This window comes from Anas acuta, chromosome 1 (assembly GCF_963932015.1).
Source record: "Anas acuta chromosome 1, bAnaAcu1.1, whole genome shotgun sequence".
Taxonomy (NCBI): Eukaryota; Metazoa; Chordata; class Aves; order Anseriformes; family Anatidae; genus Anas; species Anas acuta.
In genome coordinates, this window is record NC_088979.1 from 121,020,049 (window position 1) to 121,036,180 (window position 16,132).

At 41.9% G+C, this 16,132-nt stretch overlaps 1 protein-coding gene across 2 annotated transcripts in view; it reads right to left on the reverse strand.

Annotated features, from left to right (window-relative positions):
* The window catches only part of GSK3B (glycogen synthase kinase 3 beta), a 131,579-nt gene that overhangs the window by 31,206 nt on the left and 84,241 nt on the right, over positions 1 to 16,132 (reverse strand). For both annotated transcript variants that reach the window (XM_068698127.1, XM_068698137.1), the window contains exons 5-7: positions 15,908 to 16,038; positions 13,945 to 14,051; positions 4,985 to 5,082 (exon numbers count right to left, since the gene is read on the reverse strand). In XM_068698127.1, coding sequence (XP_068554228.1) covers positions 4,985 to 5,082; positions 13,945 to 14,051; positions 15,908 to 16,038 — 336 coding nt within the window. The remainder of the gene's footprint in view (positions 1 to 4,984; positions 5,083 to 13,944; positions 14,052 to 15,907; positions 16,039 to 16,132) is intronic.

Here is a 16,132-nt window from a genome sequence, read left to right on the forward strand (position 1 = left end):
TTCCCTTTTGCAAGGGAACCACAGAATAATCACATTCTGAGGGAGCCGTGGTAGAAGATGGGTCAGTTGAGGGGGTTACCCCGGATGGTTTTCCTCTGATGGTTTCAACACTCTGCAGGGCTGCGGGTGGGTGTGGGGAGGACCAGGAATTCCCCCATCCGAGCTTGCATAGCAGGCACCACAGTTGCATTCCTTGCTGTGAGCACAATGTCAGGGAATTAGGTAGCAGACCTCACCGACAGCATCTCCAAAAATCCCCTCGTGCAGGCTGAGACCTCTTCTTTTGAGTTGCATTGAGCAATATCCTGGTTGCGTGGTAGATGCGGCAACTGCAGCCATCCTGGGCTGCTGGAAGGAGCAGTTTCACCTCTCCAGCAGTGAAGGGACCGCTGCTCTCTCAGGCGTGGCGTTTGCTCTGACGTAATTTCTTTACCTGACCACTGATGAAGCCTGAAGTGCTGCTGTGCCTGCTTCAGGAACTAGCGCATTTCTGAAGGAGATGTCACTCGAAAGCCAGTAGGGGCGTGAATTACAACAGAAAGATCGGGTTACCCACTTGAGATATTCTTAGCGGTGGGATAACCTAACATTTAGAGTAGCCAGCAAGAGCTAAAAATACTAAGGAAGAGTCACCATCCAAGATAAAACCTTGGAAAAAGCACATCATGTAATTTCTCTCCTGTAATGGTGAAAGTACTCAAGAAGAATGTGCTGAGATTAATTATTTCTTCAGGCGCAGCTCCGAGACAGTATTTCCCCCTATCAAATATCCTTTTGTCAGGGGTAAGTGGTCAAATATCTCCTTCTGCCAGCCAGACTAAGAACATCTGGAAAGACTGAAGAACTACTACAGAAACAAGGAAGGAAAGAAAGAAGTATTACTATGGAAAGACTGAAGACTAAAGAAATATGAACAAGAGAGAAAGAAGCTAAAAATAAGGACTGAGGGGATGTCATCGGTGCCACGTGAGACAGGAGGACTTGTTTAACGTGGTGGCATTTCCAAGTCATTCTCCAGTCTCATGCAGGAGCTTCATATCCAGATGTAGCATCCAACTGATGCATTGCGAAACGAACTCTGAATAATCGCAGTTGAGTAAGCAAGTGAGAAATTCATCTTGGCCTGAAGCATGCTGCAAGACTGATTGCTGCCCTTCGTCATTCTGAGCTGATAGGAACCAGCAGAAAAGTTTCCAAGCTGACCTCTTCCAGGGGATTCAAGTCAATTTAATGGATCGAAGTCAGATGCATTTCCAAACGTGTGGATAACTATTTTTACTCTAGCCCTTTTGGGGAACTGAAAATACTCCATTTTCTCTGCCCCTCAATGTCAGACATACATACCAAGGAAGCCATTTGAAAGTGAAGCTCCAAGAGAGTCACAGGATAACGAGAAGCACTGCTCCCAACCTGCAACTCTGTAGAAAGTTCATGGCTGTTCTAGCATCACTGAATGGTTTGGGTTGGAAAGGACAACAAAGATCACCCAGTTCCAATCTTCCTGCCATGGGCAGGGACACCTCCCACCAGATCAGGTTGCCCAAAGCCCCATCCAGCCTGGCCTTGAGCACCCCCAGGGATGGGGCATCCACAGCTTCTCTGGGTGACCTGTTCCAGTGCCTCATTACCCTCAGAATAAAGATTTTTTTTTCCAAATATCCTCCATTTCAAGCCATTACTGCTTGTCCTATCACTACATTGACCCATAAAGAGTCCCTCCCAGCTTTACTGTAGGTCCCGTTAAGGTACTGGAAGTACCCTGGTACTGGCCTCCTTGGAGCCTTGTCTTCTCCAGGCCAAACAACCCCATCTGTCTTCATCGGAGAGGTGCTCCAGCCCTCAGATCACCCCGGTGGCCCTCCCCTGGACTTGCTCCAACAGCCCCATGTCCTTCGTGTGTTGGGGGCCCTGCAGCTGAGCGCAGGGCTCCAGGTGGGGTCCCAGGAGAGACCCCCTACAACTGGTGGATCCCATAGCTCTGCTTCTCCTACAGCATTACAACGAGTCTGTCTTACAATGTAAGCTTTAAATAATATGTTATCAAATGGAAGTGGTGGATGCCATCCATAAAAAAAAATAAAAATTAAATGAACCCTATTCTAAATGAAATCCTAAATAACCTCATGTTTCCCATTTTGTTGGCTGCGCTACCCCCAAGTACAATTCTCTCTGTATTCTCACCTCAGCCTTTTGCCAGTGCTTTTATGAATAGCTGATACAAAAATTCACAACACGAGATGTGGTACAGGGGCATTGAAAAACAGTTCCCTTAGGCAGTTTACATTCATATTCCCTCCTATTGTTGCCTTGAGAATCTGTGTTTTCTCTGTAACAAATATATGGGCAGAAAATTATTCATGGCATCCACCCATTCTAATTTACATTTTCCATTGTATTTTATTTAAGGATGCAGTGAACACCCTTTTTTATAACTTCGACTTCAAGATTTACTGCGTTTGTTCTCTCAGACTTTCCTAAAACATATTCTCTGAACAGTAACCTTTTAATTGAAGAGGCTGGGCTTCCTATAAAATTGAGTTATTCCTATATTAATTTCTGTGTGCAGAGGGCGTACGTGTCTAAGAGGAGAGGAGGCCTCCCCCCCAAAAAAAAACATAGGACTGTGATGATCATTCAGAAACACCCTTTCCACATTTAAAGAAATCCAGTAATCTGTTCTTTATCCAAGGTGAAAATCATCACATCAAGCTATGATTTACTGAAGATCAAGCCTTTACACCAGATACTCCTCTGGCATCATGCAGCATGACACTAGTCTGCCAGTACTATATATTCAGCTATGAATTGGACTCAGTCTTTGTGGGTCCCTTCCAACTCGGGATACTCTATGAATTGGTCAATAAAAATTACTACAATTTATGGTAGCAGTGTTTAAAGAAACTGTAGGCAGTACACAGACCGACAGCAATTTTATTCAAGCATTCCTTTGCTTCAATACAACTTCACCCAAGTGTAAATGAAGCAGAATCATCGCAATCAGAGCACGTACATGCTATGAAATTATTAGTTTACAGATGTTTTCCTCCAATATCGCGGAACTGAAAACGTCCAGCTAATGAAAGCTGCTTCTAGTAAACTTCAAACAAACCACAATCTCTGCTTGGCAAACATCCTCAATAATGAGAGGACATCTATTTCCTAATTATTGTACTTGGATATTGTTTAAGTCAAAGCAATGCCAGAGCACTACGGTTGTGCTGATAAGGCCTCTCTACTCTCAGATTTCTAACCAAGCCATGAAGGACTTCCAGGACTTCCACCGTGATATAAACAGTAGTTTTCACAGAAAACTCATTAGATGTAGTTTCTTGGGAATGCAGACATGAATTAATTAAACCAAACAGAACTTTTTGCAAACTTCTGATGGCAAGCAGCACAGTTTATTGTACAAATTCCTCAGGAACTCGAGCACTCTGAAGTGTTTAGAGGGAGCGATTTACTTCTCACAAAAGCTGTGCAATGGAAAGCACTGCTCTGCTCCAAGCTGCTCCTCAAGAGGAGAAAATTCTCTCTTGTGTCATCATCAGTACTGCTTGTGACAGCAACTTAATTTTTCCACGGATGTTTCCCATGTAAACTGACCCAACGTGATCTTACTGAGCTTGAGATACACTAGGCAGAACGACAATAATAAGAAACCGAGGAAGTCTTAGGAGAAGGAGGTGCAGGAAGCCTCTGGAGGAAAGGAATCGACTGGATGACTTCCAGCACTACAGACATAAAACCACTACAGTATTAACTCGGTTTACACAGTCAAATGCTGGAGGAGACATGACAAGAGCCTAGAAAGGTCAGGACACAGCTGACTGAGAGCAGAGAGCAGGCCACAGAAACACTGGGCCTCAGCAGCTCACATTCTCCATGCCGCAGGATGACAACTTGGAGCTGGCTGGCAGCAGATGTTGTGTTAAGACAGGGACAAAGACACCAGCAACACACAGATTTCACAGTTCTTCTAGTGAATAATTGATACAAGGAGGAAGTTGACACAAACATGTAGGTATCAAGGTAGCTGTACGTGGCAAAACCAAGAAAGGAGTCCTCTTAGTACAGTCCCCGTCTGGTGATGAAATAAAGCCAAAAAGCACACGCATTCATCTTATCCTTTGTAATGCTCCCATTTTTACTAAGCGCACGGTACAGATGCACTGCAGGTGTTGAATGAGGAGGGTTACACCAGGGAAGAGAAAAGAGCATTTCAAAGGTACCGAAGCTGAATTGGATAGATGCTGGGAAGTCAGGCACCAATCTTTTAAGCTATGAATTATTTTCTTCATGCCTCTAATTTGAGAATCACAGAATATTCACAGCTTACCAAATGAAATCAATCAAGATGTGTTTGAACTTCAGCGATACATAAATGTTACATATTTTGAAATATTAGGTCTTTTTCACTTCAAAAATGAGACTTTTCAGATGGAAGGTGTTTTCCCTACATTTAATTAGGTCCCAATTCTCCAGCTGCAAAAAGGAGTGCACGTTTTCACCCCTTACCTCAGCGAACTGGTAGGAAGGAGGAATAGAAGATGGCTACATATGTGAAGAATCTGGCACAAAGAAATTTAATAACACTGCTTGCAAAGCCAAGTACTAACTGCGTGCAACAAAGAAAAAAGAGCCAGATTCTTAAAGAATGAGAATCACACATGCATAAATATTGGCTCAGTCTGTAAGCACCATTTCCAAGCATACTGAAAGTGCAATCCTTTAACAGGACAAACCCCTATGTAATTAAAAGACAATGCATCATTACACAGGATTGCAAGAGGGACAAATAAAGATCATCAAGTTCTCAAAAACACTAGAAGTGTTTTCAGTCATGGTTTACACACAACTCATTATACAATGGTGACTGAAAATATATGTTGCCAAGCTTGTAACAATGAACATTTTCATACTGATTCCAAGGGAGTTGGGGAAAAAAAAAAAGACAAAACACAACAAAACACTTCAAATTCCATACCTTGATTATTTCCACCAACTGATCCACACCACTGTCACCTGGAAAGATTGGTTGTCCTAGTAACAGTTCAGCCAATACACAGCCTGCTGACCACACATCTGAAAAGGAGGAAAAAAGCAGAGGACAAGGGAAGGCATCAGTAAACGGTATGTATTGAGACATTTATAGATGTATATATTTATATATAAAACCACAGAAATTTTAAGCTACTAGATTTATCGCTTGCCCGGTTTCATACTGCATAAACATAGCAAAAAACCAAGAACATTCCTCTCCTAAATGTACATCTAGGAAACAAAAGATATGTGGCACAAAGCAATAGGGGGGCAGGTATTCTGGAAGTCAAACAATGAGACAATGTGAAACAGAAAATAATGTTGAACACCGCATATCTTGACATTAAAACTTATACACATAGGGAAAAGAACAGTATATTTGCCACGGGAAAATTAGGAACTTCCCCAAGCCCTGTGTTGTTCTTAAATCACAATGATCACAAACTACCTCTAGTTATCATCTGCAACAACAGCTGATGTTTTTGCTGTTTCTGAATGTTGAATAGATTAATTTTTCATCCACATACCGAAAGCATATATACATTAGCAGACAAGCCAGTACTGCAAATATTACTAGCAGTATGTAGTACGTAATAATTTAGACAGCCTCAGAGTCGCATCAAGACCTAATCTTTATCCCAAATCCATTTGCAAACTTGGCTGAACAATGGTGCTGCAAGACACAGGTCAACAGCATTGTAGAAAATGCCATAAATTCATTTTCATACGTAAACCAAAAACCCACATCTAGTCACTAGCAGCTTCTCCTCAGTGTAAGACAATCTTCATCATCTATTACAGGTGTATTTGTAAATAGAAGTAAGAGAATTCAATACCACAAAAGTAACTTAAGAATGCAGCTATATGCACTGCAGAATTTAACTTTTTTTTCCCTCCAAAACAGTCTTTCTAAACAAAAACTTAACTAAGCAGCTTCATTGAACACTTGACAGAAGATATTTGTGAGAATTCCTCCCATGCTTCTTTGAGCTCTCGCCTACTCTTATAAGAGAATCTTCCTCCAGCAACCAGCAGTACCACCACCACAACTCAAAACCCAGAGAATTGCCCCATCCCTAGAAGTGCTCAAGGCCAGGCTGGATGGGGCTTTGGGCAACCTGGTCTGGTGGGAGGTGTCCCTGCCATGGCAGGGGGTTGGAACTGGATGGGCTTTAAGGTCCCTTCCAACCCAAACCAGTCTGTGATTCTATGAATTTACCTTCTGAGATGTTTTCCAGCTGGAGATATTCCATGCTGAAGATCCTTACTCCCCACGTGTATTTAAATAACACCACTGGAAGCAGGATACATGCAGCACACAACTCTTTAGCTATAACTGACACCTGATAGTCCTCTTAACAGTCGACTATTTGTCATAACCACTAGAGACAGATACAACAATAAAAACATCAGGAATTCAAGATTGATGACAATAACTGGGAAGTGAGAACAGACTTTTCCTTCCCATGCCCATATTAAAAAGAGAGAGGGGGATAATGCAGAACTATTTTTCCTCTTCTTGAACATGCAGTTCAATCATAACACACGGTAGACAAAAAAATTACTGCAGCTTCCAACATAATGCCTCTCCAAGTCAAATTGGTGGACTGTCACATAATGCCTTAGTATAAACCTTGCACCGGTGCTTACCCTAAAAAGTAATGACTTACAATGCAAACGGCAATTGGAACTAATCACAAGTTTACGTCAAATTTCAACAAGCAAACAAACCGCACGCTTTGTGAGCTTTTAGCAATATTTAGTAGAAGCTGATGGACACCAAGGTGCCAAGACCTCTTTTGGGCAAAGGCATCACATAAAGAATAATTAATTGCATCTGACTGCTCAGCAGCTGCTGCTAACTCCAGCCAATACGTACAACCAAAGGATGATGAGAAAAATCCCTTTTTATGTCACATACCAAGAGCCTGTCAAATATGTGGCGGGGTTTCTAGGAACTTACACAACAGTTCAACAGATAACAGACTTCTTCAGAAGCAGCGAAGAAACAGATTAAATGTATTAAGCTGGGCACTGTAACTTCACAGGCCATGTAAAAGCACCTTAAGGGGGTTTGAGAAAGCAGAGTCCTTTCCGTGTGAATACATAAAGCAAGTGGTAGCTCAAAGCTATAATCATTATTGACTGTGCCAACACTTATTCTGGACTGAGAAAGCAACAATATATGGGAAGGAAAGGACAGAACATGCACAAAACCAAGGCTGTTATTTGAGTAAGTCAGCACTCAGAACTCAGTTCCTTTTAAAATCTGGAAACTAAGTTAGCTTCTTTTTTTTTTTCCCCAAATTGGACTGTGGCTTTGTAAAACTGTTTCTAAATAACCTGGCTGGCTTCTCTGTGAAATTGGTTTTGTGCTGTTTTATCCCTTCCCGGGCTCCCTTCTCCCTCCTCCCCCAGCCAATTTCAGACCAGTCTGAAAGGCAGAGGTCTTGAATCTATTTCAGAAGTTTTGTAAAAACCAGAGGGAGAGCTGCAAGGAGAGCTCAGCCCCTGCCTGGCTCACCCAGCACACAAACTGCAGCCGCAGACAAGCCAAAGGAGGTGCAACCAGAACAAGGCTGGCTGCAGGAGAAAGCTGAGGGCACTGCAGTGGGAAAGAGAATAAAAAGGATGTAGGTCACAAAGGGAATAGCTGGGGAAGTCTAAGGAATGCTTGCGGCATTTGTGCCGGGGGAATCCATCAAACACAGCAAATCCACTGGAAACCTACGCAGTTGCTCCTTGTGAAGTTCATCAAATCAGGTGATTTAATATGCCTTGTTAAAAGCTGGTTTACTTTTCCTTGATTTGCTTTAATACTTTAAATTAATCAACACACACCACAGATGCTCTGAAATACGCAACTTTTTTCCAGGAGTGTCATTTCACGCTCTTCCAAATTCGGACTTGGGCAGCGTTCCCTCTTCAAGGAAATGAGCAAATCTTCAAAGTATTCTCAATTAAAGCCAGAGATCTGAAGCCAACTTCAGCAGCTTGAAAGCAGGGATGGTAACAAAATACAATCTACATAGGTGTTTATACAACTCTGCTGAATAATGTACAACGAGGAAGAAAATGGTAAATTTTGACTCTGCTGAAATTTAATGCAATTTTTGCCACTGACTTTAAGAGGATTGAAATTTCATTCCACAATGATTTATTATATTTTTAATTATTATTCTTTTGAATCTGTCCTTTTGGATTTTATCTTCCACATTTGAATGGTAACATTTTCTGCGATCCCGAAGTAGAAAATGTACTAAAAATGCACTAAGTTCTATAAAGATGTGCTAAAAAGCAAATAAAATGTACTAAATGCTGTATTTTAAAATGTACTATGTTCTACATATAGAAAAATAAAACTGTACTGAATTCTGTACTTGAAGATATATAATTTTAGAGAAGGGATAAGGCAGGTCAGAATAGTTTTTGATAGCTTCTTAACAGACCATGTTCTGCCTCAGTACAGTCAAAGCTAAGTGTTAGAGTTTAATCTTTCCGAGTACATTTGCAGTGTAAGTGCTGGCTCCCATGGGAAGAGATGTATATTAAAAATAACATACACAATCTAATTAAGACAGAACATGACTATCATTCAAATGCTTTGACTCGGTTAATAAACGAGGATGTTAAGAGAAAAACAAGAATGAAATTTAACACGTTTCTCTTGCGCCAAACTAGTTTGGGGTAATGTGAAAGTTTAAGAAAAAAACACCGAAATCTATCGATTTTATGTAGAAGGAAGTGAGCAAAGCTACTTTCTTTATACCTTTAGTAGAATGCAGTCTAAACAATACAGGCAGTAAATGCAATTAGCTTTCACAAGTAACAGAAGCAGCTTATGTCTTCTGTAGACTAAAAACACGGTCCTGGTTTCAGCTGGAAAATATTTCAGTTAATATTCTCCCTACTAGTTGGTACAGTGCTGTGTTTAGGATTTAGGATGAGAATAAAGCTGGTAACACACCCATGCTCTAGTTGTTGCAGAGCAATCCTTGTCCTGAATCAAGGACTTTGCAGCTCCTCATGCTGACAGTGAGGGTTGGGGGTGCAGCAGGAGCTGGGAGGGCACAGAACCAGGAGAGCTGACCCCAAATGGCCAAAGGGATATTTTCCATGCCATATGGCGGCAGGCTCCTCAATAAAATGAGTAGGATGGGGGCAGGGGGGGGGGAAGGCTGCTACTCGGGGTCTGTCAGGTGGTGAGCAACCGCATCGTGAATCACTTGCTTTGTTTATTCTTTGTGTTATTAACTGGACAGAAAAGGAAGGGAAAATAATAAACTGTCTTTGTCTGAACCTAGGATTTTTACCTTTCTCTCCCCCTTATCCCAAAGAGGTGGGGGAGTGAGTGAATGGCTGTGTGCTGTTGCGTTAAACCAAAAGAAATGGACAAATACCTTTATCTGAACAACCTGGGGTAATTTAAGCACTCAAAAACTCACATAACCTCTTGTACTACACAGTTTTTATTAAATATACATTTCTATCACTTCATTGATCTTCAGTTATGAGGTGATCATAAACTTATCTAATAATACGATCTGGATACTCCCCTTGCTCTTTAATGCCATTCCAGCACTAGAGCAGGTAAAAGAACCTGTATTTCTTTTTAGGTCAAAACAAAGCATCCAACATGACAACCTGCAAAATACTAGCTTGAGTTCTGCAAGTGGACAGTGACCATTTCTAGCCAAGGCTGGCTGCAATAGCCTACCATGTACACAAATTTCAAAGTTGTGATCTCAAACTCTGCCTTCCCGAGCTGAAAAGTTAGCTCCCATCTTCACTGCATGAGCAGCATTCATTGCATCATGCCCTAGCTCCCCAAACTTTTTTTTTATTTATTTAAGAAAAAGTTCATAATGAATGACAGCAGGCTCAAACTAAGAACTCTCCTCCATCTGAAACTCTGTGGGACACATTCATCTTCCTACACTTTTCTCCTCATCTAGTCATCTCTACCCCACTATCCTTTAATCCATCTTGATGGATTTCCTTCATCTCAGAGGTGACTCAAGGTTGTTTCTCTGGAAACCAACCATCTGTAGAAACTAACAGGGAATGAAGTCAGAAAAGTAGCCCTAGGAGGCTGTAAAATCAGCAGCTTCTAGTAGTCAAATGCCAAAGCACAAAGTACTTTTCATCGCTACTTAATTGGAACACTTTTTGGAATGTCAGAACAAGAGCAAAATTGAGGATTACGGGCATGCATGCCATGTCAGTGCAAGTTTTGGACACCGAGCCAGCACACATCATCAGACTCGCTGATGCAGGGTATGGCTGAAACATGAAATGCTTAGAAAGTCATCACGAACAAATTCAACACCGGTGTCTCTCGTTTTCTGCACCGAAGAGATGAAACTGAATCAGAGATGAAAGAATAGTTCGGTAAATTAACACCCATGCTTATTTTCAGCGCTGGGAGTCATCACCTGAGACAGAGAGGCAGATCCCTTTCGCTGGCTAGAGACAGGTTTGGGACACACCTCACGATGGCTCTTCCCAAGGAACTGTGAGATGGCCCCGCTGCACGTGGCTCCGGAGGGAATTCTGCTCTGATGAACTACTGCCTTCCTTCCTCAGCCCCAGTGCTTGCTAGGAAAGTGAATGAATAACTTCATGGCGCTTATTTTTGGACAGCCCAGCAGCAGCCAGCGATACAGCCATACAGATCAATCTTTCCCTGCCAGGGGCTATAAATGTTGCCGCTGGAATGCTCTCGATTCCTGCCAGCGCCGTGTCGGAGAAAACACGCTGGAGACCAGCAGCTCCTCGCTCTCCAGAAGCACCACCACGACCTGATGAGCGCTCCCTTGTCCCATCACCTCACCTAGCAAAAATGCGTGTTCTGTGGGTAAAAGCAGCAGTGCTTCTTTTTATAAAGCCAGAATCGTGTAGTAACAGATATCTACGTCCGTCCCTGCTCCAGCGCCAGTCTATGTTTGTCCCAGGACATTGGAGGGGAATGTGGGCAGCAATCCCACGGTTTTTCAGCCGGCAGCAGCACCCAGGCGACAAGTGCTCGAGCGCAGCCAGCAGCATGTGGGCAATGCGCTGTGGGAATGGCATCACACACGCAGACCTGCAAGGAGGAAAACTTCAGCCAAAACTGTCAAGGGACGGCTGAAGGGCTTGGTTTGCAGAAAAGGGAAACTCCTACAAAATAGCCGAGTGAACAAAACTAGGAACACATTCAGAGAAAGGTGAAAACACTACCTTTGATTTACTTTATTTTAAAATTATAATTCAGAAGGCCCCTTTAAATCATGGGCTTTCATGAAATAATTAAGATCTCAGAAATCAGAGCCAGTTTACAGCTCTGTTGCAACTCCTAGGATGAAAAGACACAATCCTAGAGCCACATTCAGTTTCTGCTACATCTAAGACCTAGCCATGTCACAACAACAAATTCATGTGTTAATGTACAACCTGGATGAACCAGGCAGGATAATGCAACTCTTGGTCACGCTTCTGAACGGCATGAAACAGTCACGATGCATTCTGGCTCTGCTGCCAGTCTTGGGCCACCAGCGTCACTACTTGTTTGTGTAGTTTGACATGTGAAAACGTAAATTTAAGTACTTCTTGCTCAGAAATACTACTACTGATCCCTACATTGCAGCAGGTTACAACCATAAACCCTGCCATAAGGGTATTAAGTAACAAAAACCTCATGACAACAGCTGGATGCCTTGTGGACAACCTAAAAAATCCAGTATCACAATAAGGAAGCATTTCAGGGTTTCCTATGCTTTGAATTACGGATGAATTACTGATAATGAAACGTTCTTTCCTCTCTCTCAAAAAGAAACCTTCCTGTGCTTGTTGCGTGGTGCACAAAGAATGCCGGTTCCGCTTGGGTGACTAATCCTACGTCGGCGAAGCAAGGAGAGTGCTCACTAAGGACGGCTGCTGCCTATCGAGCAAGAGCCAAGGATGAAAATGGCATTTATTGCCACTGGAAAAAGCTGAGTAACGTACCTCAAACCTTAGGATTCCCAACACATTGCAGAGTGCTGGGAAACTGCAAAGTAAGTTTGTAAAAGCATCGTGTTACTTCTCAGCGCCCAGATGCAAAGATTCTGTTGAAAAGGAAGCTGAAGGAGGAAAGGGAAGGAAGGAAAAGTATTTGCTGAGCTTCATTTTCAAGCTGTTCTGTGAAAGTTTCGTCTTATTTAGAAGAGGCTTGGGGTGACAGTTTTCTGGGGGCATGAGAGAAGTCTGAACCACAACGGTTTAAAATCATGATGCTTTTGGCATGTGGGAGATGGACTCCTCACTTTATCACGATATTTTTATTAAAATTGTTGTAGAGACTGGCAGGTAAGAACACAAAAATTGAAACAACTTTTAAAGTTTCTGCAAAAAAGTTGCAAGACTAAAGTCACTATACAGTTGGCGCAGGAGACATTTCACAGACATATCTACAAAGCAGTCTCTTCTGGTGACACCTAAAATATTTGTTTTATGCAGTTATCCTCTGAAACAAGTTGGCTCCGTGCAGTCTGATAACACAGCTGGGTCAATCTATGAGCTCTCAGCTGGCAACAAGATGTCAGCTGGGATCAGCTGCCTTCCTCTCACTCAGGAGCTCCTGCCACTTCGCTTTTACCTGGGCTCTGGTGCTTATCGGTCTACGCAGTGATGTTGATTCAACTCCCTAACCCAGCAGAAAGTTCATCTAGCCAAAATGAAGCCTCCCGTCAACAGAAGCTGAGTCAGCACATTGAAGAGCAAACTGCAGGAGCCAGCTGTGTCCAAGGGCAGGAAGGGCAGGGCTGGGGCTGACATTTTTGGCTTGCCCAACCACCAGAGAAGTTCTGCTGCTTTATCTTTACTGTGCCATTATTTTACCCGGTCTACTTCTGGTCCTGCCCCTTTTTTATACCAGGGGAGATACATGAGTGTTGCTATAATACAATATTGGAGAAGAACTAATGGGAAAAAATAATAACAAGAGCAAGTCAGTCTTTGGAAATACTTCTATTTTCAAAGAAGTGAAGATGTGAAATGAGCTAGCCAGCCAATGAGTTTAACCAGTTTGAACTTTTACAGGGAACTTGAGCCAAATCCCACTCTTTTCAGCACAGCCTTCAAAAAGGCCCCAGGAAGTACCTTGACTAAAAAATTGAAGATGCTACCCACAACAAGCCAACCCAATGCTGCTCACTTTGAGAAACCTTCTATGACTGCTGTGTGAAAACCTGGCTATTCCAGCTATTTCCCTTTGCCAAAACCTTTTTGGTTTCCCCAATGTTGCCGTGACGCAGCTATGGGCCAGGTATTAAGAAGTTGTCTTCATGTTCAAAATTAATGACTATGGGGAAGAAAATGTTAACAGAATAAACGGAATCCGAAATGCTGCTGTACACAGTACATTAAACCTTTCAAGCAAGTTTAAAGCTGAACATCACACCACGTTTTCTCTGCCATTAAAAACACTTCACTAAAAGCCAAGCAAACAAGCAACAGAATTATTCTGTGTCTAAAACACAGCATACCAGAAGCAGTGCTACAGTTGATACTTCTACAATTTTTCTTTATAGTTATTTTAACTCATCATCAAAGTGAGGTTTTTGTTTGAGATTTCATACCTGCTTTTATACTAAATAGAAAAATTACCTGGAGAATTGGAAAATATTTTATTTGAATCTGATTATTCAATCAGATTACACCCCGTATACTAAAAAAACAAACAGAACCACCACCCTTTTCTAGTATAATTGACACTGAAATCTCAAAAGGTATAGACATCACAGCAGCCACCTATGTGTGTCCTTTGTAAATAAGTGGTATCTGCCCAATGACAACAAAATTCTGCCTCTTGCAAGCCTTTACACTTACCTACAGAATAAAAACAGGTGCAGCTGGTATAGATTTCAACAAAATACACATACTTACCTATACTGGAGGTATAATCGGTGGCTCCAAAGATCAACTCTGGTGCCCTGTAGTACCGAGAGCAGATGTATGAGACATTAGGTTCTCCACGAACCAGCTGTTTTGCACTGAAGAGGAAACAAAACAATAATCTTTTAGTAATGAGAAGTTTTACAATATTTCAACACAGAGCAGTGTTAAGCTTCAGCACTCTTCACCACCCCCAATTCCTAAATGCTAAAGTACTGCATTCTTCTAAGCTGACACAAGCCACAGACTCAATTTACTGTGAAATCAGCTCAATCCATCAAGCAGCTACCTTATAGTGGACAAAGCAAAGGAAATTCTGACTGCAATCTGGAGGATAAATAGGGTCAGATTTTTGGCTGGCAGTTGTCAGTATGTTTTGCAGGGTGCAGAGGTTTGTTTACCAAGTGGAAGAGGACAGAATAGAGCTCAGTCAAATGTAGTTACCTTTTAAGGTTCAAAAGGCCTGGGTACTCACCAAAACTGAGTACTTTTTTTTCCTTTTTTTTTTTTTTTTTTTTTTTTTTTAAAACTTGAACAGAATATTCTAGTTCTTTGCTGTTTAAGGGAGTATGGCATGAGGCTAAAGGAGTATGAAAAGGTAAAAAAAACACAAACAACTACAAAACTTTGCCAGTGTGGGCATGTGTTAATAGTCAGATTAACATGTAAAGTCTTCATTTACACTGCCACAAAAGATCTAGCCTACAGTATTGCCCCAAAACTGCATGTACCTTTGGAAACATCTAAATATGAAGCGACACAAGAGCGTGTTACTTTTTTGTTCATGAGTCTATGAACATGTCACACTTCTTAATTAGTACCACATTAGATGGAAAGGATCTGGAAGACCAAACAGCCCTTTCAGACGTATGATATATTCAACTGAGTATTAACAAACCCAGCTGAGTGGCAAGCCAGCTAAATCCAACATCCAGCTTTTGAGATGCACCACTCAGCCTTCAGGGAAGGAGTGTTCCCACCACTTATTTAGCCTGTTTTAAAAAGCCTCAGTTTTCCCCACAGCTTTTCTACGCAGAAACTATAATTGCCAATTCCACATTTTTAACAAAGTGAAGTACCACCTTTTTTATGCATTGTTACTACAAGTTGCAGCATGGCTCCTCTCTTGCTCCTATGCTCGTGAGGTAGAGCTGAGAAGGAGATTCCCAAGCCACGAGGCGTGACGATGCACTGCTTGGGTAATCACCATCTGACATTCCCACTCGCTACGGGCACGCAAATTTAGCAACAGCAGCTTCGGTGACCTCTCACACATATGACCTACCTATTTTAGTCCGCAAAGCTACAGCACAACCTAAGGACTAGACTTTACCAGGAAGAAATCAATCTCCTGTCTCAGCGTGGATTTCCACAACTTCTGTGTCAGTTTTATTTTCTAGAGGAGGGCTGGACTGTAAAGGTGATTCACTTGAACAGATACTAGGAAAAAAAGGTGTCATGGAAAACTAGAATACGGATGTATACTAAGAGCTACTGTCTGAAGCGTTACTGTGGATCTTGGCCCTCCTCTACAGTATTTAAAATACTAAATGGATTGGTAGACTAATACACATAAAGTGTAGCATCAGCCTTTCATGTTACTATGCTGTTCTGCCTGTTTTTTCTTCACAAACACATTTCGCCCTATTATTTGGTGTTATTTTTCCATGGCACGGTATTTTCCCAATGCAACGGCATCTTTACTTTTATTTTTTTGAATACCTGTGCAAACAACAGGCTTTAATTTCAGTTCCCTCCCATTTGATACCATTTTCCAGCTCCATTTTTTAATATGAAATCATTTTAAATATAAAACAAAGTATTAGTAATTTCCCTTCCAAAGCTACAAACAAACTTCTGAGGAACACTGAGAGCTTCTTTGCAAAACGTCACTAGTTTCCCTTTGAAAGAAGTGGGTTTAACCATCCAGGCTTCAGGCCATGGACAAACTTACCTTCCGAAGTCACAGAGTTTTAGGACAGCTGTATCAGGGTCCAGCAAGAGGTTCTGTGGTTTTATATCCCGGTGGCAGATCCCAAAGGAATGGATATAGGCTAAACTCCGGAACAGCTGATACATGTACAACTGGAACAGAGAAATACTGCATAAGGCATGGTTTCCCAGCCAAAACATGCTAAACAATTCATCCAGCACAAAGTCTTATTAGAATAAAAACCAG